Raw genomic sequence first — 24,556 nt, forward strand, 5'->3', positions numbered from 1 at the left:
CTTCTCCTCTTCCACACTCCTGGTCCCTCCCCTGCCTCTGCTCCCAATCCCACTTGGAGTCTGATCCCAGCACGATTCTGCTCCAGGTGCCCTCGCCCCTGGGGCTCAATGTCCCTCAGTAAGGTGGCCCCAGCATACTGCCACCCTTTGGAGTTTACTCGCATGGCCCCAACCAAGCTCAGCCCTCCTCAGGGTCCCCCAGCTGAGACTTCCCCTTCACTGCCGCTCCCTGCGCCCTCACAACGTGAGTCTGTAAGTCTGTCCTTCCCAGCCCTGCAGCCGTGGTGACACAGGCTCCACAGTGACCAGAGCAGGGCACTTGCTCTCACATCCTTCAACCCTGTGCCCTCAGTGCCTGCCTGCCTCCCCCTCCTACCAGCCCTGGCACAGGCCTCTGGAGTGGAGGGGAGGCCACCAGGATCCATTCAACTCACATTTCAGCCTGGGGGGTGGGATGGAAACCACTCCCAGACAAACCTCTCTCATTGGAGGGACTGAGGTCACCTACAATTGAGGTAACTGAATATTGAAGTGGAAGAGGATCCGTTAAATTGACCCATTAATTAACTCTTTTTGTATTAAAATTTTTTTTGTTGTTGTTTTTAGGGCCATGGTCTCGCTGTGTTGCCCAGGCTGGCCACAAACTCCTGGCCTCAAGCAACCCTCCTGTCTCAGCCTCCTGAGTAGCTGGGACTGCAGGCACACACTACTGCACCTGGCTTCATTTACTCATTTTTTTTTTTTAGATGGAGTCTCTCACTGTTGTCCAGTCTGCAGTGCAGTGGCATGATCATAACTCAGTGCAGCCTCAACTTTCCATTGTCAAGCAATCCTCCCACCCCAGCCTCCTAAGTAGTTGGGACTACAGGCATGAGCCAGCTTGCCCAGCTAATTTTTAATTTTTTTTTTAATTTCATGGAGACAGGGTCTTACTGTGTTGCCCAGGCTGTACTAATTCTTCCTCATTCATGCATTCAGCTTTCCTGGAGCCCGTTTTCTGGCCCACCCTCTGCATTGTCCCATTCACTCTTCCCACAGCCCACACGGCAGGTGCCAACCTCACCCCATTTCCACAGGTGTGCCAGACTTGGCATGGGGCATAAGCCCTAGGGCCACACAGGCAGGGCTAGACTGGGAGGCAGCTCCCTCCAGCTCTTGGAACCCTGCGCCCCTGGGGATGCTGGCAGGTAGCCAGGGAATCCCAGGCCTGGAGGGGACTGCAGAGTGGACATAGCAACCAAGGGAGCCTAGGGCAGGGACGAGAGAAGGCATGTGGGGGGTTTCAGAGGAAGAAACTCACAGCACAGAGAGGCACCCCTCCTCTTCTGAGGGAGAAGCAGCTCCTGGAGACTGGGCAGACCCTGGGCACACCCCGCCGCCCCACCCCGCCACACACACACATGCACAGACACCTGCCACTTCAGTCACTGTGTGAGATGAGACACCCTCTCAGCCATTCCCAGGCTCCTCTGCCATCTGCTGTGGCCTTCCAATCTCACCTCCCATATGTCAGCCTTCCCCTGAAGGAAGCCGATGAGCAGCCGGGATGTGTGACTGTCACACGCTCCTTCCAGGCAGCACAGACCTTTCCTCCTCCCCTTGTCCAGGCACCTCCTCAGTATTCAGGGCCACCAGCCAGTCTGAGCCTGGGCCTCAGGCAGGTGAGGGAACAGGCATGGGACCCCCTGTCCCTGGGCAGCTGTCAGTAGGCTCACCCCCTGTCTTCTGGGACATGTGGTGGGGGGTCTGGGAGGCAAACCAGGCCTGGGCTCCCTCTTCCCCTACAGGTGGTTGGCACTCCTGGCCAGAGGGTGCTCTGAGCCTCTGCCCACTGGAAGCCACAGCCTGGACCAACTCACTGGCCTTATCTTTGGGAACAAGCTCACCTTGTCCCAGCCTTTTTGCCCACTGTGAATGCTACTGATGGTGGCCAGGAGACTCCGCTGGGATTATCCTGGCTGCAGGGCTTCATCAATAATTGATTCTGTGGAAGGCAGTGGAGTTCCTGAGGAGGGTCCCAGGCCTGGAAGGAAAGGCCTACAGCCCCAGTCACTCAGATCCTGTGACAGTGGTTCCACGAGGGCTCGTTTCTCATCGGACACACACACACGGAGACCCTCAGACCAAAGATGGCCCTCAGATCTTTGCTCCCCACTCTGGCTGGGGGGAGGGGTAGAGGACAGCTGTATTGATGACCCACTTTTCTGATCTCGCCCCCAGCCCCCAGGGCTGACAGATGACAGATGATGGATGATAGATGATGGATGGTGGTCACACGGAAACATCCCCTTTGAAGGGAGCCCTGCTCTGGCCTCCAGCCTCCCAAGTGGGTGGGAACAGGGGTGGAAACAGGGCAGAAAAGGAGCAAGAAAGAATAAAAGCCCACCCAGGCTTTTAAGTCAGGCTCAGACAGATCTGAGGGCAGGAAGTCCTGCCATCTGCAATGTCTTGCCTGATGGTACAATGGTTAAAAGTACTGATTGTGAGTCAGGAGGTGGGGCTCAAGTCTGGGCCCCCAGTTATTGCTATGTGACTTGGTCGGGGGAGGTCACTCTCTGAGCCCCTTTCCCTGCCTCTTGTTGGGGTGATGGCTGGGGAGGTGGAAAGAAATCATGTTGAGAGACCTCAGTTCCAGGCTGGGCACCCGGTGAGGGATAGGTGGAAGGGACCCCTGAAGACTGTGTGACCCTCATGGGCAGAGCCACTGCACTCACCCACACGGGGCCTTTGGGTGAACTAGAAACAAGCGCATTAGCCAGGTGCAGTGGTGCACACCTGTAATCCCAGCACTTTGGGAGGCAGAGGTGGGCAGATCGCTTGAGCTCAGGAGTTTGAGAACAGGGCAACATGGCAAAACTCCACCTCTAAAAAAACATAGAAATTAGCTGGGCGTGGTGGTGTGTACCTGTAGTCCTAGCTACTTGGGGGGCTGAAATGGAAGGATCACTTGGGCCCAGGAGCTTGGGGCTGCAGTGAGCTGAGACTGTGCCACTGTGATGCCAGCTGAGTGACTTAGCCAGATCCTGTCTTAAAAAAAAAAAAAAAAAAAGCAAAAATAAAAAAAGGCACCTGTGCAGTTCCCCAAAAAGTGAAACATCGAATTGCTACATGACGTGACCTGGAAATTTCATCCCTAGGTATATTCTCCAGAGAACTAAAAACAGACTCAAACAAGTACATTGTCTTAGCATGGTCTGCCATTGTCTGGGCGGTTCTAAAACCAACAGAAATGTATTTCTCACAGTCCCTGTGGGAAGTAGAAAAGTTCCTCTTCAAAGTTTCCTTTCTTGTCTAAGAAAAATTCATAAGTGTTAGACATAATAGTTTGTGGCCAGGTACAATGGCTCACGCCTGTAATCCCAGCACTTTGGAAAGCCAAGGTGGGCGGATCATCTGACATCAGGAGTTCAAGACCAGTCTGGCCAACATGGTAAAACCCCATCTCTACTAAAAATACAAAAAAATTAGCTGGGTGTGGTGGCATGCACCTGTAATCCCAGCTACTTGGGAGGCTGAGGCAGGGGAGTTGCTTGAACTAGGGAGGTGGAGGTTGCAGTGAGCCAATATCATGCCATTGTACTCCAGCTTGGGTGACAGAAGACTCTGTCTCCAAAAAAAAGAAAGAAAGAAATAATAGTTTGTTTTAAACACTTTCTTCAAAAGCCTTCTTGCTTTTTGCTAGAAGCCCTGTCCTATGTAGCTGTTAGACATCCTTGCAGGCACGTAGTCCATTCTATGTCCTTGTACGTTAACTAAGATACCTGTACTGGACGTGCCCACAGGCATGTCCCAGCTCACAGCCTATGTCCCTTCCTTATTTGGACTTCCTTTTTTTGCTCTCCATTGCTTTTACCTGTTTAGAAAAGTTTCAAGTTATTAGCCAATCAGGTTTTAGTTTAGACTGTGAGGTCTGGCTCCAGCCAACGGAGATCAGACACAGCAGTAAGGACAATACCAAATGTGTAAGAAATAAATACGTCTAGGCCGGGCGCGGTGGCTCAAGCCTGTAATCCCAGCACTTTGGGAGGCCGAGGCGGGTGAATCACGAGGTCAAGAGATCGAGACCATCCCGGTCAACATAGTGAAACCCCGTCTCTACTAAAAATACAAAAAAATTAGCTGGGCATGGTGGCACGTGCCTGTAATCCCAGCTACTCAGGAGGCTGAGGCAGGAGAATTGCCTGAACCCAGGAGGCGGAGGTTGCTGTGAGCCGAGATCGTGCCATTGCACTCCAGCCTGGGTAAAAAGAGCGAAACTCTGTCTCAAAAAAAAAAAAAAAAAAAGAAAAAGAAAGAAATACGTCTGCTTTCCTTTGTTTGTTGTACTCTTGTGGCAAGATTGCTAATGGGGGTACCCTTTCTGCTAGATGTAAACAGAATTGCTTTGCTGAGAGATCCTTTGTTCCATAACTAATTTTTCTTTGTGGCACCAGAAAGAAAAATTTTACACACAACAGTCCCGGAGGCTGGAAGTTCAAGGTAAGGGTACCAGCATGGTTAGGCTCTGGTGAGGGCTTCTAGGTCACAAACTGTAGAATTTTCACTGTCTCTTCACATAGCAAAAAGAATTTGAGAGAGCTCTTCAGGGATCCTTTTACAAGGCCACTAATCCATTCACGAGGGCTCCACCCAAGACTTAATCACCTCCTAGGCGCATTGAGGGTTAGAATTTCATATATATGCATATGTATTTCCCCTTCAGAGATGGGGTCTGGCTATGTTGCCCAGGCTGGCGTGCAGTGGCTATTCACAAGCACAATCCCACTACTGATCGGCACAGGAGTTTTAATCTGTCGCACTTTCTGCCAGGGTCAATCAAGCCTCCCACCTCAGCCTCCAGAGTAGCTGGGACTACAGACACATGCCACAATGCCCAGGTAATTTTTTAATTTTAATATTTTTTTTTTTAGAGATTGGGTCTCACTACGTTGCCCAGACTGCTCTCAAACTTCTCCTCCTCCTTCTTTTTTTATTTTTGAGATGGAATCTCATGCTGTCACCCAGGCTGGAGTGCAGTGGTGCAATCTCAGCTCACTGCAACCTTCGACTCCTGGGTTCAAGCGATTCTTCTGCCTCAGCCTCCTGAGTAGCTGGGACTACACTCATGCATCACCACATCAGGCTAATTTTTTTGTAGAGACAGGGTTTCACCATGTTGGTCAAGCTGGTCTCAAACTCTTGACCTCAAATAATCCAGCTGCCTCGGCCCTCCAAAGTGCTGGGATTACAGGTGTGAACCACCTTGCCGGCCTCTATTCTGTTATCCGTTGGGTGACACTTGAGCATTCTTTCCATCCCCGGGCTTTGAGGCATCAGAAGTTCTGCATTCTCTCCAGCAGAGGGGGCTGTTGGGTCCCAGCGTGTCCTTCCAGTAAAGGGAAAGGGTGGCCTCAGCTGCTGCTGAGGGTGTGTGAAGGTGTGTGTATGTTCTGTTTTTATTTTAAAATTACTTCTCGGCTGGGCGCCGTGGCTCTTGCCTGTAATCCCAGCACTTCAGGAAGCCAGGGTAGGAAGATCACTTGAGCCCAGGAGTTGGAGGCTACGGTGAGCTAGGATTGCAACAACGCACTCCAGCGTGGGTGACAGAGCGAGACCCCCATCTCAAAAAATATATAAGTAAATGAATAAATAATAGAATCATGTAACCACACTCAGAGAACGAGGAAAATTGGGGGACATCACCAAAAACCCCAGTTCTCTGTACTATTTTAGTTTTGAGACTTAAAAACCTAACATGGATTGAGGATGATGGAAATGCTTGTTACCTAATTGTGGTGATGGCTTTAAAGTATACACAGATGTCAAAACTCATCACGTACTCCTTATTCGCAGTTTATGATACTTCAATTATACCTCAATAAAGTTGTAAAAAAAAAAAAATCTTTCCTTTTTTTAATTACAGGAGATAGCGGGGTTTTTGTTTGTTTGTTTGTTTTCTTGGGACAGAGTCCATCATCCAGGCTGGAGTGCAGTGGAGTTATCTCCACTCCCTGCAACCTCCCACCTCCTGGTCCAAGCAATTCTCCTGCCTCAGCTTCTGGAGTCACCACAGCCAGCTAGTTTTTGTATTTTTAGTAGAGACGGGGTTTCACCAAGTTGGCCAGTCTGGTCTCAAACTCCTGACCTCAAGCGACCTGTCCTCCTCAGCCTCCCAAAGTGCTGGGATTATAGGCATGGGCCATGGATAGGCATTTTATTATGAAGAATTTAGAAGAGCATAATGATGAAGAAAATACATGTCACCCACTACTCGGAGACAGCTATGGAGCACTCGGTGAAGCCCCCTACTCCCACTGAACCCCTCAGAAGGCTCCTGGGGTAGTGCTCAGGGCTCATCCAGCCTCCAGCTTCTGCAGCCAAGCCCCAGGGCCCACCTCTACACTGCTGGCCTCATGACACCAGACGAAGCTAGCATCCTTCCCACTGAGGGCATGGCAGCTGGCAGCATGGGGCTCTGCCTTCTTCACTGTGTCTTCGCTCAGACTCCTGGGTTCCTGTCATCTCCCTGGCCAGTCCCTTTTCAGTCTCTCTGCCTCTACTTCCCCCCTAGTCCAGACCTTGTCCCTTCTCCCTCCAGCCTCATGCAGGCAGGGAGACAGTCTTCAGCCCCGTGGCTAGAAACACCAGAGAATCACTGGCGACACTCCACTTCCTCTCTGAGGTCTTGATTGCTCCTTGGTGCCATGGGGTCACCCTCATCTGCCTGGCTCCTGCTTGTGGATGGGCTATGGGGACCTGAGGCCCTACGCGGGCTCCTCTGCTTGCCAGTTGCAGTCAGCATCCCAAAGTCAGCCCTGTAGCTGGCCCTCCCTCATTCCCTACTCCCACTCCATCTACAAGTCCCATGAATTTTCCTTCCAGAATGCTCCTGAAATCCAACCCCTTCTCTGGGTCACCTTGTTTCTGCCCTCCTCATGAACTATTGCCACGGTCCCCAACCACAACACCCGCTGCTCCCACCTCCCATGCCCAACCTTCCATGCAATAGACCACAGCAAGTAACCCACTGCCCCTGTGCAGTCTAAAACAGCCGCCACTGTGGCAATTGAAACTCACTAAAATGAAACCAAACATTCAGTTATTCAGCTGCCCCAACCCCATTTTAGATGCTCAGTAATCACATGGGGCAGCTCATGGCTGCCGTATTGTGCAGCACAGATTACAGAATATGCCCATGGTGCTGGAAAGTTCTATCAGACAGTGCAGGTTTAGAACCTTTGAGCAGTTTTTCCTTGCATTTAGAATAAACCGCAAATTTTATACAGGCCTACAAGGCCCTGCCTTACCTCTGACCCCACTCCCTACTGCCCACATCGGCCTCATCTCCCAACCTGGCTATTCCTCAAACACAACTTTGTTTTATTATTATTATTATTATTATTATTATTATTTGAGATGGAGTTTCGCTCGTTACCCAGGCTGGAGTGCAATGGCGCGATCTCGGCTCACCGCAACCTCCGCCTCCTGGGTTCAGGCAATTCTCCTGCCTCAGCCTCCTGAGTAGCTGGGATTACAGGCACATGCCACCATGCCCAGCTAATTTTTTGTATTTTTAGTAGAGACAGGGTTTCACCATGTTGAACAGAATGGTCTTGATTTCTTGACTTCATGATCCACCCGCCTCAGCCTCCCAAAGTGCTAGGATTACTGGCGTGAGCCACCGCGCCCAGCCCTCAAATACAACTTTGAAGCCTCCTCGTCCTCTGTCCACCTGGTCCTTGTGCTTAGGACCAGCTCGGGCATCACCTCCCCTGGCAAGCCTTTGCCTTCTCCCACAGGGCACACACACCTCTGCTATGGCTGGGCTGGGAATGCCTTATCATTTCCTCCCCTATACACACGCATCACTCGTGGTGGCCTGTCTGCCCTGCGGGCCACGCACACATCCGGTTCCTCATTCCACCAGTCCTGGCTGAGCACTTACCACGAGCTCCCTATATGGGGGACATAGGGGAACAAGACAAACAGGTCTATGACCTTGCAGAGTTTAGATCTAGTTGGGACAGACACTGAATGGGAGATTACAGAGTGTTACGTGTGACTGAATCTCATGCCCATGCCCTAGGGAGGGATGGATGATAAGAAAATTCTGCAGGAAAGGCCCAGAGGCCCAAGATAAGGATGCTTTCAGGGAAGTCCTAAGGATAGAGCAGTGTCCTTGGGGCCAGAAGAGGCTGTTCTACAAGGAAGAAAGCCACTATCTGGATGTGTCTTTGTGCATAACAAAAAGCCATTTGCTATGCCAAGAGAACAGAGTGTGCAAACTTAAACTAAACAGCTTCAGAGTTCAGAGTTTATTTAGAGACAGGGTCTTGACCTATTACCCCGGCTGGAGGGAAGTGGCATGATCCTAGCTCAATGAAGCCTCAAATTCCTAGGCTCAGTGCAATCCTCCCACCCCAGCCTCCTGAGCAGGCAGGATTACAGGCACGTGTCACCATGCCAGGTTAATTTTTAAATTTTTTGTAGCGATGGAATCTTGCTATGTTGCCCAGGCTGGTCTTGAACCTCTGGGGTCAAGTGATCCTCCTGACTCGGCTTCCCAAAGCACCAGGATTACAGGTGTGGGCCACTGTGCCTGGCCTTTATCATATCCACTTTAAAGAAGAGGCCACAGTTGAGTGTGGTGGCTCACACCTGTAATTTCTGCACTTTGGGAGGCCAAGGTGGGCGGATCACCTGAGGTCAGGTGTTCAAGACCAGCCTGACTAACATGGAGAAACTTCGTCTCTATTAAAAATACAAAATTAGGAGGCTGAGGCAGGAGAATTGCTTGAACCTGGGAGGCAGAGGTTGCGGTGAGCCAAGATCGCACCATTGCACTCCAGCCTTGGGAAAAAGAGTTACACTTCGTCTAAAAAAAAAAAAAAAGAGGTCACTGAGGATGAGAGCACTGCTCAGTGTGGTACTGTTGGGATTCCAGCCCCTTTATTCTCCATTACCCCAAAGCCACGGCATCGCTTGCATCTCAGTCTCTTCACCTGCAAAATGGGCTATTTGCAGCCAAACAGGAAGGGGTTGAGATCAGCTGGGTCCAAGGGACCAAGATGACAGGAGGTTATCAGCGCCTGCAGAGGGCATCAGTGAGCTGTGCACCTACCACCCTGACTAGAAACTGGGTCCCAGGGATTTTCCCAGCAGCGGGAATGTTCTCCAGGACAATAATATTAACAGGCAATCACGAAATGATCCCTACGCATCATTTATCAGGGTGTGTTTTACGTTTGCCCCATCCGGGCATTTCACATAGGATGTTCTCAACATTTTGTACCGTGGCCCACAGGCTGGGTGGAAGACAGGATAGCCCAGAGCAGGGAGTGAAACAAAATCGGTGGTGGTTCTCTAGGGAAGCCCGCAGATCTCAGACACGGCAGAGAGCAGGGAGTCTGACGAGCGCAAAATGAAAATACCCAAACCAGCCTGCCGGGTTAGGGCAAAAGGAGGCAGGATTTGGCAAATGAAGAGCAGATGGTAACACTGAGGCTCAGAGAGGGGACAGACATTGCTGGGTCACACAGTCGGTGGGGAGACCTGAACCTATGCAGGGCTAGCCTGGCTACTAGCCTGGGCTCCGTACTTTAGATTGGACGTCAAAGCATCTGCTCCAGATGACACTGGCACTTGGAGGAGGGAATGATAATCCCTCACATCTACACAGGGACAACAGCCCTTGGAGGTGAATGTTCTTCTCACTTCCAGGAAACTGAGGCAGAGAGAGAGAGAGGAGGTCAGGACTTAAGCCCAGTAATTCATTTCCCAAATCCTGTTTCCTTTCCCCCTAACCCAGAAGGTTGGTTTGGGTATTTTCATGTTGTGCCCATCAGATTCCCTGCAGAGCGCTTTCTGCTGTGTCTCGGATCTCTCTGTCCCTAGAGAACCATCAAAGATTTTGTTTCACTCCTGCTCTGGGCTGGTGGCCCCCTTAGAGGGAGGCTAATTAGGGAAGTTCTGAGTCAGGTCCACGCTGGAAAAACGACACTGGCCTCTGGAGCTCAGGAGAGGCCAGGGAACAAACGTACGGCTCAGCACACAGGAAAACAGGAGTGGGTATTGAGTGACCTGAGGGAGAAATTCCTATTTATCATCCATCATGTGGTCCTGCTGTGATGACCCTGTGTGGCAGTCACCCACAGCAGGTCCACCATGTGGGAGGCCGGCTGAAATCGGGGTGCTGGCATTGGTGACCCAGCCTGGCCCTCTCTGCATCGCTGGGTGACCTGCCTGGTCCTGGCCTTTCTGTGAGTTGGGCCCTGCTGGGTGGTCCCTAGAGTGCCCAGCCTTGATGCTGGTTAGAGGCCGGGCTGTGACGTTCGAGGAACTCACTTGCCTCTCCATGAAAGGTGCCCTTCCCACTGTTGGGCCAGATCTGCCCGGTCTTGCGGACACCCACGATGGTGGCCTCGGACATGACAACCGGGCAGTGCCGGTGCCGCTTATGGCACTGCGGCGTGGGGGCGAGGGGTGGCTTGCTGCTGTCCGAGGACTGCTGCGAGTTCTGCCAGGGAGAGCGGCTTTTGTCCCAGAACATGCGGTAGGTGGTGGGGCTTGGGGACACGCGGCTGGACTAGCCAGAGGAGAAGTCCTCCTCGCTGGAGGGGAGCCACATGTTCCCGTTCCAGGACTGCAGAACTGACCCGGCCCTCTTTGTTGGAAAGGTCCCTCTGGACCAGGGAGTCCGGTGTCCTGTTTATGGGGGGCCCCTGGGCTGCGACTTGGACAGTCCAATTCGCAGTTGTTAGGGCCTCAGTTTCCCAAAAGGCACAGGGACGGGAGGGAGGGTGGCGGCTCGATGGGGAAGACGCCTCCGGATGCCTCCAGCCGATGCCCACGGCGCGGCCCCTTTAAGAGGCCCGCCCGGCTCCGTCAGCCGCCGCGGCCACCGCCCCCCGGCCCTCCCCTTCCTGCGGCGCGGAGTGCGGGCCGGGCGGGAGTGCGGCTACAGCCGGCGGGCCGAGCGCAGAGCCCTGGGAGGCGGCGGCGGCGTGGCTGCGGGACGGCGCGGGAGCGAGAGGGGAGGAGCGCGCGGGCCGCGGCCAGGGTCTAGCGGCGGCCGGGCGGAGCGCAGGGTAGTAGCGCCCGCGCCTCGCCGCGCGGAGGAGCCCCGCACACAATAGCGGCGCGCGCAGCCCGCGCCCTTCCCCCCCCCCGCGCGCCCCGCCCCGCGCCCGCGCGCCCAGCGCCCCGCGCCGCCTCACCTGCCACCGGGGAGGGGGCGGGCATTGTTCGCCGCCGCCGCCGCGCGGGGCCATGGGGGCCGCCCGGCGCCCGAGGCCGGGCCTGGCGAGCCCGCCGCGCTGCCGCTGAGACGGGCCCGGCGCGCAGCGCGGCGGCGCAGGTGAGGTCGGCCGCACCATGGTGGACCCGGTGGGCTTCGCGGAGGCGTGGAAGGCGCAGTTCCCGGACTCCGAGCCGCCGCGCATGGAGCTGCGCTCGGTGGGTGACATCGAGCAGGAGCTGGAGCGCTGCAAGGCCTCCATCCGGCGCCTGGAGCAGGAGGTGAACCAGGAGCGCTTCCGTATGATCTACCTGCAGACGCTGCTGGCCAAGGAGAAGAAGAGCTATGACCGGCAGCGCTGGGGCTTCCGGCGCGCGGCGCAGACCCCCGACGGCGCCCCGGAGCCCCGCGCGCCCGCGCCGCGCCCGCAACCCGCGCCAGCCGACGGAGCCGACCTGCCGCCCGCCGAGGAGCCAGAGGCGCGGCCCGACGGAGAGGGTTCTCCTGGCAAGGCCAGGCCCGGGGCCGCCCGAAGGCCCGGGACCGCCGCGTCGGGGGACCGGGACGACCGGGGGCCCCCAGCCAGCGTGGCGGCGCTCAGGTCCAACTTCGAGCGGATCCGCAAGGGCCATGGCCAGCCCGGCGCAGACGCCGAGAAGCCCTTCTACGTGAACGTCGAGTTTCACCATGAGCGCGGCCTGGTGAAGGTCAACGACAAAGAGGTGTCGGACCGCATCAGCTCCCTGGGCAGCCAGGCCATGCAGATGGAGCGCAAAAAGTCCCAGCACAGCGCGGGCTCCAGCGTGGGGGATGCACCCAGGCCCCCTTACCGCGGACGCTCCTCGGAGAGCAACTGCGGCCTCGACGGCGACTACGAGGACGCCGAGTTGAACCCCCGCTTCCTGAAGGACAACCTGATCAACGCCAATGGTGGTGGCAGGCCCCCTTGGCCGCCCCTGGAGTACCAGCCCTACCAGAGCATCTATGTCGGGGGCATGATGGAAGGGGAGGGCAAGAGCCCGCTCCTGCGCAGCCAGAGCACCTCGGAGCAGGAGAAGCGCCTCACCTGGCCCCGCAGGTCCTACTCCCCCCGGAGCTTTGAGGACTGCGGAGGCGGCTACACCCCAGACTGCAGCTCCAACGAGAACCTCACCTCCAGCGAGGAGGACTTCTCCTCTGGCCAGTCCAGCCGCGTGTCCCCAAGCCCCACCACTTACCGCATGTTCCGGGACAAGAGCCGCTCTCCCTCGCAGAACTCGCAGCAGTCCTTCGACAGCAGCAGCCCTCCCACGCCGCAGTGCCATAAGCGGCACCGGCACTGCCCGGTTGTCGTGTCCGAGGCCACCATAGTGGGCGTCCGCAAGACCGGGCAGATCTGGCCCAACGATGGGGAGGGCACCTTCCATGGAGACGCAGGTGAGTTCTTCACGCCACGTGCGTGGGCACACCTGCCCTGCGGAGGAAGCCATAGAGGAGTAGGGACACAAAACAAGTTGGAAGGGAGGGGTGGATACTTTTGAGTGATTTGCAGGTGCGCTTGTGGTTCACGCTGATCCTGTGCCGGAACAAACTCCATCCTCTCCCTTCTTCCTGAATGCAGATTGTCAGTGTTTGGAATGGGATTGGGTTGAGGGTGGTCGTGTGAGGGATGGGAGGTGCTTTTGTTCCTTTGGTTCTAGAGCACTGTGTTTGTGAAGTACAGCTTGTGAGTTGGAGGAAGATGCCCCAGGCGGTAACTCCTTGCTCTGTGCTCTCTCCTCTCTGGGAAGTGAGGATGGGATAAAAGCCAGAGTCATCTCTAGCGCCCCGATCGGATGCTGTTAGCAGGGACTGATTTGCGGCTTGGGCATTCCCCGCCACCCCACTGATCCTGTCCTGGAAGGGTTATATGACACATTTGTGAAACCCGAGATATGCTAGCTGCTCCCAGGCCGTAGAAGCATCAGGTTTGCTTGCTAGCCAGCAGCCCTGAACGCAAGTCACAGCAGGTGAGACTAGGAATTAGGAGGTGAGGAGAGCCAGGGAGTTGTGACTCAGTGGGCCACGGAAAATCAACTGCATAGAGATTTCATCTGGGGGTTGAAGCTGAGCCACACCTGTTCTGATCTGCCTAGCTTTGATGGGAGACTTCACTCATCATTACTCAGCCCCAGGCTCCTCCATGCGTGGTAACCCAGCCCCATTTGCTGACCCTCCAGTGTGCTCCTGCTGCCTCATCTTCCCAAGGATAAGCATCCACAGGTGCTTATTTGGGGCTCCCAATCTGTGGTCAGACGCTAGCCCTAACGTTAGAACTATGGGATTGTGCACATAACTTCTGTTCTATATGCAAATACCATCAGGCGTTTTGGTCGCTGTGTTTTGAGATCCAGGCACAGTTTGCCCTTGGTTGGGGTAAGGAAAGAGTGGACTGGGGTGTGTGTGAGACTGTCGGGAATCTCTTGGAGACCTGGTCCCTGTTAAGCTGATCTGGTTTTCTGCTCCATTGATTTTTCTTTTTCTGCTGATGGAGCAGTTGGATGTGCTTGGTTTGTCAGAATTCTCTTGAAACAAGGGAGGCTATTTTTGGCTCTTGGAGCTGCCTTTTTGTGATGGGCACTCTGTCCTGTTTGTGTTAGGTACTTCCAGTTGCTGATCTTCCATTTGCAGCTGGGGGTGGCTGTGGGGCAGGGCTCGGACCTTCAGGCTGGCCCGGCTGCCCTCCCTAAGTCCCCTTGTGGGGGCGGGGTGGATGCTCTGCTATTCAGAAGCCTGCTTTGCAGGCACATCAGCTCGTTCGGGTCTGGAGGATTGCCTTGTGGTTACCGGGCACCAGCCTCGTCTGGCCAGCTGTTGGCCAGGCGAGCCAGCTTGAACTGGCCCTTAGTGCTGAGGTGCAGGAGAGTTATTAATAAAAAAGAAAATGAGAGGTTTTGAAGGAGATGTGCAAATTGAAATGATAATCTTTGCTAGTGGAAAATTCTGGGTTTCCAGAACCATGGGTCCAGCCTTTCCTGTAGCTTTTGTAGACGTGGCCATGTTGCCCACCACATCACCAGACCCCGAATGCAAGTCAGTAGATGAAAATAGGAATTATTATAGAAGGATGGAAATCCCAGTGCCTTGAGTCACACAGGGAAGGTCCTCAGGAAATGGCTGAGGAGTTAATTTTACCACTTGGACCCACTTTTAGGTCTTTCTGATCCTTCTCTGAGTGTCTTCAAGGTCCCACAATCTCTTTCCCATTAAGTTTTATTTTTTTCCCCCTAAACTGCTGTTTGTTTGTTTGTTTTTTGTTTTTGAGACAGTGTCTGGTTCTACCATCCAGGCTGGAGTACAGTAGTATGATCATACCTTACTGCAACCTCAAACTCTTGGGCTCAGGTGAGCCTTCCGCCTCAGCCTCCTCTGTAGCTGGGACTGAAGGTTTAAACCACTATACTGGGCTAATTTTTAATTTTTTTTGTAAAAACAGTGGTTTGTTGTGTTGCCCAGACTGGTGTCAAACGCCTGGGCTCAAGTCTTCCTCCAGCTTCAGCCTCCTGAGTAGCTGAGATTACAGGGAGGAGCCACCTCACCAGGCCTCTTAGACGTTTTTCATAACCAAGGTCATTTAAATATCTTTTAAAAGAGGTTATGTATTTTCCCCCAGACAGTTTTTCATTTTTAAGACTTAATTATTATTATTATTTTTTAGAGCACTATTAGGTTCACGGCAAAATTGAGCGGGGAAATAGAGATTTCCCATACACTCCCTACCCCCCACACCCGCACAGTGTCTCCAGTTAGCAACTCCCACTGGAGGGGTGTGTTTGTTCCAGCCCACAGACCTGCATTGATGCCTCCTTCTTACTCAAAGTCCAGAGTTTACATTTGGGTTCACTCTTGGTGTCGGACAGTCTACTGCAGGCGTCCCCAAACTATGGCCCGCGGGCCGCATGCGGCCCCCTGAGGCCATTTATCCGGCCCCCGGCCGCACTTCAGGAAGGGGCACCTCTTTCATTGGTGGTCAGTGAGAGGCGCACAGTATGTGGCGGCCCTCCAGCTGTCTGAGGGACAGCGAACTGGCCCCCTGTGTAAAAAGTTTGGGGACGCCTGGTCTACTGGTTTGGATCCTGTGAGGTTTCAGAACTCCTGCTTGTTTTAAAACTCCTGCTTGTTTTAAAAGCCCAGGCTTTTAGCCCTGGGCACCTTGACACTCTTTGCCCAGCAGTTTCCTCTGACGTGGAAAGAGGAATCTGCGCTGGCTCAGCCATCTGTCTCTGCTGGACTGTTTACTGATGTTCTTTAGAGGGCTGTGGAGCCTGCTGGTCTGAAAAGGAACAATGAGGAAAATCACTCATGGGGGTGGGTGGGGAGGAGGTCGCCCTAATGCTCCCCAGCGGCAGGCAGATATCAGTCTGTTTGTATGAATGGGCCGTCGCATTTTTGAGCTGAGGGTCCCTCAAGGGAGGGGGTTAAAGTCATCCCTGGGCACGGTGACAAAGTGCTTCCCATAGGGCCCCTCATGGGCTTATCTCTCACCTTGGGTGGAATTGCCCATTTACAGGTGAAGACACAACTGGGAAGCGGCAGGGCTGGGATTTTGGGTCCCTGGGTGAATGCAGAGCTGTTCCCTCCGGAACATGGTGGTCCCTGCGGTGTTCTTCCTGCTACCGCACGCTGCCACCTGCAAAGCACACTGGGGAGGTTCAGGGGGTCCTTCCAGTCTTTGCATCCTGGGCCCGCCTGTGGGGTTAATGATAGACAGCTGTGAGCCCTGCTGTATAACTGTTTGGGACCCATGGAAAGAGAGTGTGGTTCTTGCCATCTAGGAACTTAGAAGTTAATGGAAGAGAGGGGACACACGTGTATGTGTTGGAGGGAAGTGAGATCAGGGGAGCTTCCAGAATCGGCAGGACTGAAGAGGACTTGATGAATCAGCGGAAGTCGGAGAGCAGAGAGTAGCCGTTTGCTCAAAGGAAAAACGGCAGTAAAGGCTTGCGGGCACCCACGTCTGCCCTGTGATTCTAGACTGTGTGCTTTTCTTTGGTAAAATACCCATAACTTAAAATGTACCGTTTTTGTAATTTTCGACAAGTTTGGTAAAATGCACATAACAAAAGTTACCATTTTAACCCTTTTAAATTGTTTTTTTGGGTAAGGCTAGTCAAGTGGAAGATTTTAACCATTTTTATCCATACAGTTCTGTGCGTTGACAGCATTCACGTTTTTAGGTGACCATCACCACCTTCCATCTCGAACTTTGTCATCTTCCCAGTGGAAACTCTGTACCCATTAAATAATAGCTCCGCAGTTCCCGCCCCAGCCCCTGGCACCACCATTACATTCTGTCTCTCTGACTTTGACTAATATATTTACCTCATGTAAATCCAATCCTGCAACATTTATCTTTTTGTGATTGGCTTATTTCACTGAGTGTAATGTCCTCAAGGTTCATCCATGTTGTGGTAGAAATTGTGTCCTTTTTTGTTTTGTTTCGTTTTGTTTTTGACATGGAGTCTCATTTTGTCGCCTAGGCTGTAGTGTAGTGGTGTGATCTTGGCTCACTGCAGCCTCTGGCGCCTGGGCTCAAGCAGTTCTGCCTCAGCCTCCTGAGTAGCTGGGATTACAGGTGTGCACCACCACGCCCAGCTGATTTTTGCATCTTCAGTAGAGACAGGGTTTCACCATGTTGGCCAGGCTGGTCTGGAACTCCAGACCTCAAGTGATCCGCCTGCTTGGCCTCCCAAAGTGCTGGGATTACAGGCATAGGCTATCGTGCCTGGCCTTTTTCTTTTTTGTGAAAGGGTCTTGCTCTGTTACCCAGGCTGGAGTGTAGTGGCTCAGTCACCATTCACTGCAGCCTTGACCTCCCAGGCTCAAACAATCCTCCCACCTCAGCCTTCCAAGTGGCTGAGCCCACAGGTGTGCACCACCATGCCTAGCTAATTATTTATTTATTTATTTATTTATTTATTTCTGTAGAGATGGGTCTTGCTATGTTGCCCAAGCTGGTCTCCTGGGCTCAAGCAGTCCTTGTGCCTCAGCCTCTGAAAGTGCTGGGATTATAGGTGTGAGCCACCGCTCTGTGCTTTTTGAAGGCAGGAATCACTGGTTCATTTCTGGGTCTCTCATGGAGCCTGGTTTTGAGCTTTATACAAAGCACATATTGGAAGAGCCCTTTCTCCTTTTCATAGACCATGGGGTCAGGACTGGGGAATTTTACTGATTATTGGGACATGACTTATCAGTTACTCTGTCTTTTCCTCATTTCATCCCTCTACTTTACTTTCAGATGACCTTATTCTTTTTAAGTGGCTTAAAATAACAACCATTTATATTTTTCCCACAGATCTCTGGTTGGCTAGGCAGTTTTATGATGGGGACTGACTGGGCTGAAATAGTATGGTCTAGGCTAGCCTCACCCACACATTCTGTGATTGCAGGCTGATTGGCGTTGGGGAGGAGGGACTCCCTTATTTGTCTTTTTTTTTTTTTTTTTTTTTTTAGGTGGGGTTTCACCATGATGGCCAGGCTGGTCTTGAACTCCTGACCTCAGGTGATTCACTCACCTCAGCCTCCCAAAGTGCTAGGATTACAGGCGTGAGCCACAGCACCCGGCCCCTTATTTGTCTTGCAGTTGGTTTGATGTCAGTTGGGGCACCAGACATTTCTCCGTTTTCTCTTTAATTTTTTTGTCTAGACGGGATCTCCCTATGTTGCCCAGGCTGGCCTCGACCTCCTAGGCTTAAGCAATTTACCCACCTCAGCCTCCCAAAGTGCTTGGGATTACAGGCATGAGCCACCACACCCAGCCTCATTCTTTTTCTTTTCTTTTTTTCTCCTGCTTTTATATTTTTAATTGATACATAATAATTGTACCTGTTTAGAGGGTACCCTATGATATTTTGATACCTATCAACAATGCATAATGATCAAATCAAGGTGATTAGCATATTCATCGCCTCAAACACATTTATCATTTCTTTGTGTTGGGAGGTCTGAGGGATTCAACAAACACCCAGCCCAGGTGTCAGTCGTGAGACAGGACAGATCTTGTGTTTCTTCATGGACTTCATGTGAGTGGCTGTCCTGTGTCTTCTCATTTTTATTAAGTAGCTTAATTTGCCCTTTGGATTCTGGCAATGTGTTGGCGCCAGAGTGACCACTGCTTTGTTCTTCCCTTGAGTGATGGGCTGGACTGGCAGCCAGTTTGAGTGAGTAACTGTGGGGCAGGGAAAGGTCACCCGGGCCTCGAGTTGTTTCCATCATCATCTCTTAAGGCCAGAGCCTTGTGGCCACCTCTCAGTTGAGTACAGGCTCCTCTCCATGAATAGAGACAGAGTGGGCAGATCTGGGTGGCGTCTGAGGCTGCTAAAGTCATCAGCAGCATAGAAGCAGAGTCTAGAGGGATGCATGAGGTGGGGGAGGGAATAAAAGCAGAGTCTAGATTAAATTTTATAAGCGTTCTCTGGTTCAGGAAGGCTGACTTGTTTTGGGAACAGAATGGAACATTCTGAAACATATCACTAAAGAAGGAGCTGGGAGTGTTGTTGATCTGAGTAGGTTCAGGGGAGCATGCCTTATCCATGACTCCCTTTTGCCTAGTTCGTTGCTTCCAGCTTTATAACCCCCTCCCTTCCTTGGTTGCAAGTCCTGTGGCCAGAAGAGCTCGTGAATGTGACTGCTGCCCTCACCAGGACAAAGAGCCCAGGTGAGCTATGTGCTTGAGCATACCTGGGAGAGGACACAGCGGTGTTATGAGGCCCAGGCTGCAGCTCACCCCTGTGGTTTGAGAGGGTCCCCTGTTCACAATGAATGAATGGGCATCTTGGAAGCTTTCTCAGGTTACCAAAGAGTAGATGTGAGTTTTGGCTGAGGCTGCTGCTTTTTGGACCAAGACTCAGTGGGTGGTGGTGGATTAAATTAAATAAACCCCAGGGAATATCTTGACCCTGGCTGGAATACAACTGGGTCTTTTCAGTTTTTTCCCTTTGAAAAGTGTAGTTATTTTAATTAAAATATGTTATTCATGTAACATGTTAGAGGTTTGTTACTGTTATTTTTATTATGGTAAAATTTATATATATATATATATATATATATATATATATATATATATATATATTTTTTTTTTTTTTAAAGACGAGGTTTCACCATGTTGGTCAGGCTGGTCTTGAACTCCTGACCTCAGGTGATCCGCCCGCCTTGGCCTCCAAAGTGCTTGGATTACAGGCTTAAGCCACCACACCTGGCCAATTTTTTTTTTTTTTTTTTTTTTTTAAGACAGAGTCTTGCTCTGTCACCCAGGTTGGAGTTAAGTGGTGCAATCTCAGCTCACCGCAACCTCCGTCTCCCTTCAAGTGATTCTCCTGCCACAGCCTTCCGAGTAGCTGGGATTACAGGCACGCACCATCATTCCCAGCTAATTTTTATATTTTTAGTAGAGGCAGGGTTTCACCATGTTGGCCAGGCTGGTCTCAAACTCCTGACCTCAGGTGATCCGCCTGCCTTGGCCTCCCAAAGTGCTGGGATTACAGGCATGAATCACTGCGCCCAGCTAAAATTTATATTATAAAATGCACCATTTTATCCGTTTTCAGGTGTACAGTTCAGTGGCATTAAGTACGTCACATTGTTGAGCAGCCATCACCACTTGTCAATTTCTATAACTTTTTCGTCTTCCCAAACTGAAACTTTATATTCATCAGACTCTAACTTCTCATTCCCCTTCCTCCCCAGCTCTTGGAAGCCACCATTCTACTTGCTGTCTCCATGATTTTGCCTCTCCTAGATTCCTCATACAAGTGGAGTCGTATAATATTTGTCCTGTGTCTGGCTAATTTCACTCAAGTAGGGCTTTGAAGTTCCCCGGGCAGTACTCTCAGTCTTAACTCTCAGCTCTGATCCTTCACAGGGGTGTTTTCTTCAGGGGAACACCTGTTAGTGATAGTGATCTTCCCTGGGCCTTCATGCCCCTTAGTTTCGAAGTGGCCCAGAGTATTAATTTACCAAGGCTGCCTGCCCCATAACAAGATACCAAGACTGGGTGTCTTAAATAACAGAAATTTATTTTCTCACCCTTTTGGAGGCCAAAAGTCCAAGATCAAGGTGCCAGCAGGGTTATTTCCCTGGAGGGCTGTCTCTCTGTGGCTTGCAGGTCACTGTCTTGCTGCCTCTGCACGTGGTCTTTTCTCTGTGCATGAGCACCCCTGGCATTTCTGTGTCCAAATTTCCCAAATTTTTCTTTTCTTTTTTTTTTTTTTTTGAGACAGTTTCTCTCTTGTCACCCAGGCTGGAGTGCAGTGAAACAGTCTTGGCTCACTACAATCTCTACCTCCCAGGTTCAAGTGATTCTCCTGCCGTAGCCTCCTGAGTAGCTGGGATTATAGGCACCTGCCACCATGCCTGGGTAATTTTTGTATTTTTAGTAGAGGTAGGGTTTCACCATGTTGGCCAGGCTGGTCTCGAACTCTTGACCTCAGGTGATCCGCTCACCTCGGCCTCCCAAAGTGCTAGGATTACAGGCATGAGCCACCATACCTGGCCCACATTCCGCCCCCTTCTTTTTTTTTTTTTTTTTTTTTGAGACAAAGTCTCACTCTGTAACTCCAGCTGGAGTGCAGTGGTATAATCTCGACTCACTGCAACCTCTGCCTCCTGGGTCCCGCTTCAAGCAATTCTACCTCAGCCTCCTGAGTAGCTGGGATTACAGGCATGAGCCACCATGCCCAGCTAATTTTTGTTATTTTTTAGTAGAGACAGGGTTTCACCATGTTGGCCAGTCTGGTCTTGAACTTCTGACCTCGTGTTCTACCCACCTAGGTCTCCCAAAGTGCTGGGATTACAGGCGTGAGCCACCACACCTGGCCCCAAATTTCCCTTCTTGTAAGGACACCAGTCAGACTGGATTAAGGTGGGCAGTAAAGACCCCTGCTTAAACTTAATCAGTTCTTGAAAGACCTTATTTCCAAATACAGTCACATTGTGAGGTACTGGGAGTTAGAACTTTAACATATGGGGGTGATGCGTGGTTTAGCTTGTAACACTTGGTGAGTCCCTTCCTGGGCAGCAGAGAAAAGGGCTTCCAGGCAGAGAGAGAGGGTGCTTGTGCCAGCTCCCCCAGCCGTGTTAGGAGGAATGTGAGTCAAGCATCACGTGGGGTTAGGCAGCCTAGCAGGGTATAGAGGGCACTGAGCCGGGCATCAGGAGGGCCTCGTGCTAAAGCTTCAGGTGCTGCCATCTCTCTCCACATCCAAAAAGTAGGGGTAGGAATGGATCACTGCTACGGTTCTTTCCTTTGCTTCTTTAATTTTTTTCTTTAAAATTTATTACTTTTAAATGAAATAGATAAAGGGTCTTGCTCTGTTGTCCAGGCTGGAGTGTAGTGGCACGATCGTAGCTCACCGTAGTAGCCTTAAACTCTCGGGCTAAAACGATCCTCTCTCCTCACCCTCCTGAGTAGCTGGGACTGCAGGTGCATGCCATCGTGCCTGGCTGATTTTTAGTTTTTGTTGAGACAGGATCTTGCTTTGTTGCTCAGGCTGGTCTTGAACTCCTGGCCTCAAGTGATCCTTCCCACCTCGGCCTCCAAAAGTGCTAGGGTTATAGATGTGAGTCACTGCACCCAGTCTGAATTTATTATTAACACAACTTTTTCTGTCTCTTTCCTCTTTATCCTGGTTTTTATGTCCCTTTTTTAAAATCCAAGGTGACCACCTCTCTGTATCCAATCACTCAAAGGTATTTATTGAGCATCTGCTATGTGCCTGGCACTGTTTTCATGGAAATCCTTTCTTGGCTTTATTCATGGATTTATGGAAAGGCTTATCTCCAAGGGCCTTGTCTTGTTGCAACCTCCGCCTCTGTGGTTCAAGCAATTCTCTGCCTCAGCCTCCCAAGTAGCTGGGATTACAGGCACCCGCCACCATGCCTGGCTAAATTTTTTGTATTTTTAGTAGAGACACGGTTTTACCATCTTGGCCAAGGTGGTCTTGAACTCCTGACCTCATGATCTACCCGTCTCTGCTTCCCAAAGTGCTAGGATTACAGGTGTGAGCTACCATGCCCAGCTGGCCTTGTCTTTAAAAAAAATAAATAATAATAGGAACAACAAACATAAAACCTTTCTAATGTGAAAGCATTTTCCCCTGCCTCTTTCTTTAACGGTATATTTGCAGCTGTTTCCTGTTAATCCTTTGTCTGTCTGGCTTCCTTCTTTAGGGTGATGGGATCTTTAAGACAAGCACAGAGTATGCCCTGCTGTGGTGTCCTGTGGGACGGACCACAGTGGCCCTTTAATGGTGTTTGATATGATGGTTCACCTGAGCCCATGGAGGTTTGTCTGTGTCTGAGGCCCGGTGGGTGTTTGCAAGGTGAAGATGGAATGATACACGCCATCTCTGATATTTGTATTTGTTCAGACCTTCCTGTTCTGGCCCAACCCCACTTAATCCTATCTAGTAAGTGGTGATAGGTTTTGGGGGGTGTAGTGATATAGGTCACCCAGCGATGAAACTTGTTGGCTTTGGAGATTTTCCGGCTGGTTCTATTTCCTTCTTTGCCGATGGTTGGTCCTCCCTGGCTCTCCCTTCGAGAGCTTCCCGAATCCTCAGACTGGGGCCTGCTAATTAGCTGTCTTAGATTCTAGCTCTTGCTGCCAGGACCTTGCAAAATGACTATGGATGTGGATGGTGGATGGTGCCCACGGGCAGAGCAGCCAGCACATTCATAGACCCGCCTTCCTGGGCTTGGGGCGTGAAGACCGGACACCCCTCTGATGTAAATAGGACTTTCATGGAAGCTGCTTCATAGTCTCTCGAAAGATTCTTGTAAAGTGGCTGGAGCAGCAGGAGTATTATAATTATACTCCCTCCACCGATTGGGTCTGCGGGTGTGTGCGACAGTCTGGCCTGGAGTAACCTGCCCAAGGTCAAGTGGTTGGTGGAGGGGCTGGTGCTGCCTCTCTCCTCAGACTGAGTGGTTGTGTTAATCACATGAGAACAGACACAGAATGACTCCGCAGAGGTGGAGACCTGGCTCAGTTGCTCAGCAAACCAGTTTTGGGCACCTGCTGCGTTGGGCACAGATGGTGCTCAGTACGCTCAGGCAGGCCTTCTGGCAGGTTAGCTTTGGTCTGGTGGGAAGACAGCCTCATTAACCTAAGTGCCATGATGGAAATCATCTGGCTGCAGCCTTTAGTCTGCGCCTCGAAGGCCTCAGCCGTTGAGGAATTTTTCCCCTCTGTAATTTTGCAATTCTCCAAGGTAAGAGATTTCCTGACTCTTGTCCTTCTGGGACACTTTGCTAAGGCTTCTCCAGCAAGTTGTGTGGCAAGAACGCAGAACTGTTGGAAGGGCACCGTCCATCAATCTGCTTTTCCCACCGACTGTCAAGGGCTGTGAACGCTGACCCGCTGCTGACAGTGATGAGCAGTGCAGGTTCTGGGAGGACCAGAGGGACAAGGTCTGGCTTGGAAGATGTAGCGGAGATACCCGGAGGTAGCCACCTGTGTGTGCACAGGGCCAGATGCAGGGCCCAGAGTGCCGGAGGAGTGACCAGGGAGCTCGGGGAAGGAACCATCTCTAGGCAAGGCCAGGACATAGCCGAGGGGGGCCTCATGCAGCAGCGAGAGAGAGAGAGAGAGAGAGAGAGAGAGAGAGAGAGAGCGCGCGCACGCGAGAGCGAGCGCTCCAGGCAGAGCCAGGAATTGAGCACCTCCTCCACTCAAGTGCCACTGTTGGCTCAAGAAGAGCTTTTGAAGATTCACTTCGCTTGAAAGGCCTGACATGCTTCCATTTTTAAAGTGCTGCCGGGGTCAGTTGGTATGCCAGTAGAGTAGGGAGAGATTTTCTGCACGTGACAAAAGTATTGGTGAGCATTCGAAGCAGCCTACAGGCAACATATGCTGACTTAGGGAAAGAATGCAGGCTTTGAAGGGAAAAGATCTGGACTTGCCCGGAGCCCTGGCACTTGCCATAGTGTGGCCTCGCACAGGGACTTAATTCTCCCTTGGCTGCTGTCAGCTGGAGAGGACGACCCTTCCCCTTGGGGGCTTCGTGGGAGTGGCGGGCGCAGACCATCTGGCCTCCTGTCTGGTCTTATGGACTCTCCTGCCCATGCATCTAATGCCAGTCGATTGAACACCACTTAGCAAAAAATTTGAGAGGAGAAATGCATAATTTAGTATGGACATTTTACCCATTTGGTCAGCCATTGCATGACCAGTATGAGCTCCGGGGGGGACCCAGGGGTGTGCCAGGGCCTTCATTCTCCTCCCATAGTCCCCCTGGGTAAGTGGAATTCTTACATTTTAAAGGTTATGCAATGGACTACATGTTTGTGTCCTCCCCCCCACCACTTTTTTTTTTTTGAGACAGT

General features: G+C 51.8%; 1 protein-coding gene across 1 annotated transcript in view; it reads left to right on the top strand.

The window, feature by feature from the left end:
• The first annotated feature begins 10,908 nt into the window (after positions 1-10,908).
• Positions 10,909-24,556, top strand: part of BCR (BCR activator of RhoGEF and GTPase) — a 136,624-nt gene continuing 122,976 nt past the window's right edge. The window contains exon 1 of the mRNA XM_003938577.4: positions 10,909-12,631. Coding sequence (XP_003938626.3) covers positions 11,353-12,631 — 1,279 coding nt within the window. The 5' untranslated portion in view covers positions 10,909-11,352. The remainder of the gene's footprint in view (positions 12,632-24,556) is intronic.

Source organism: Saimiri boliviensis, chromosome 21 (assembly GCF_048565385.1).
Source record: "Saimiri boliviensis isolate mSaiBol1 chromosome 21, mSaiBol1.pri, whole genome shotgun sequence".
NCBI classification, from domain to species: domain Eukaryota; kingdom Metazoa; phylum Chordata; class Mammalia; order Primates; family Cebidae; genus Saimiri; species Saimiri boliviensis.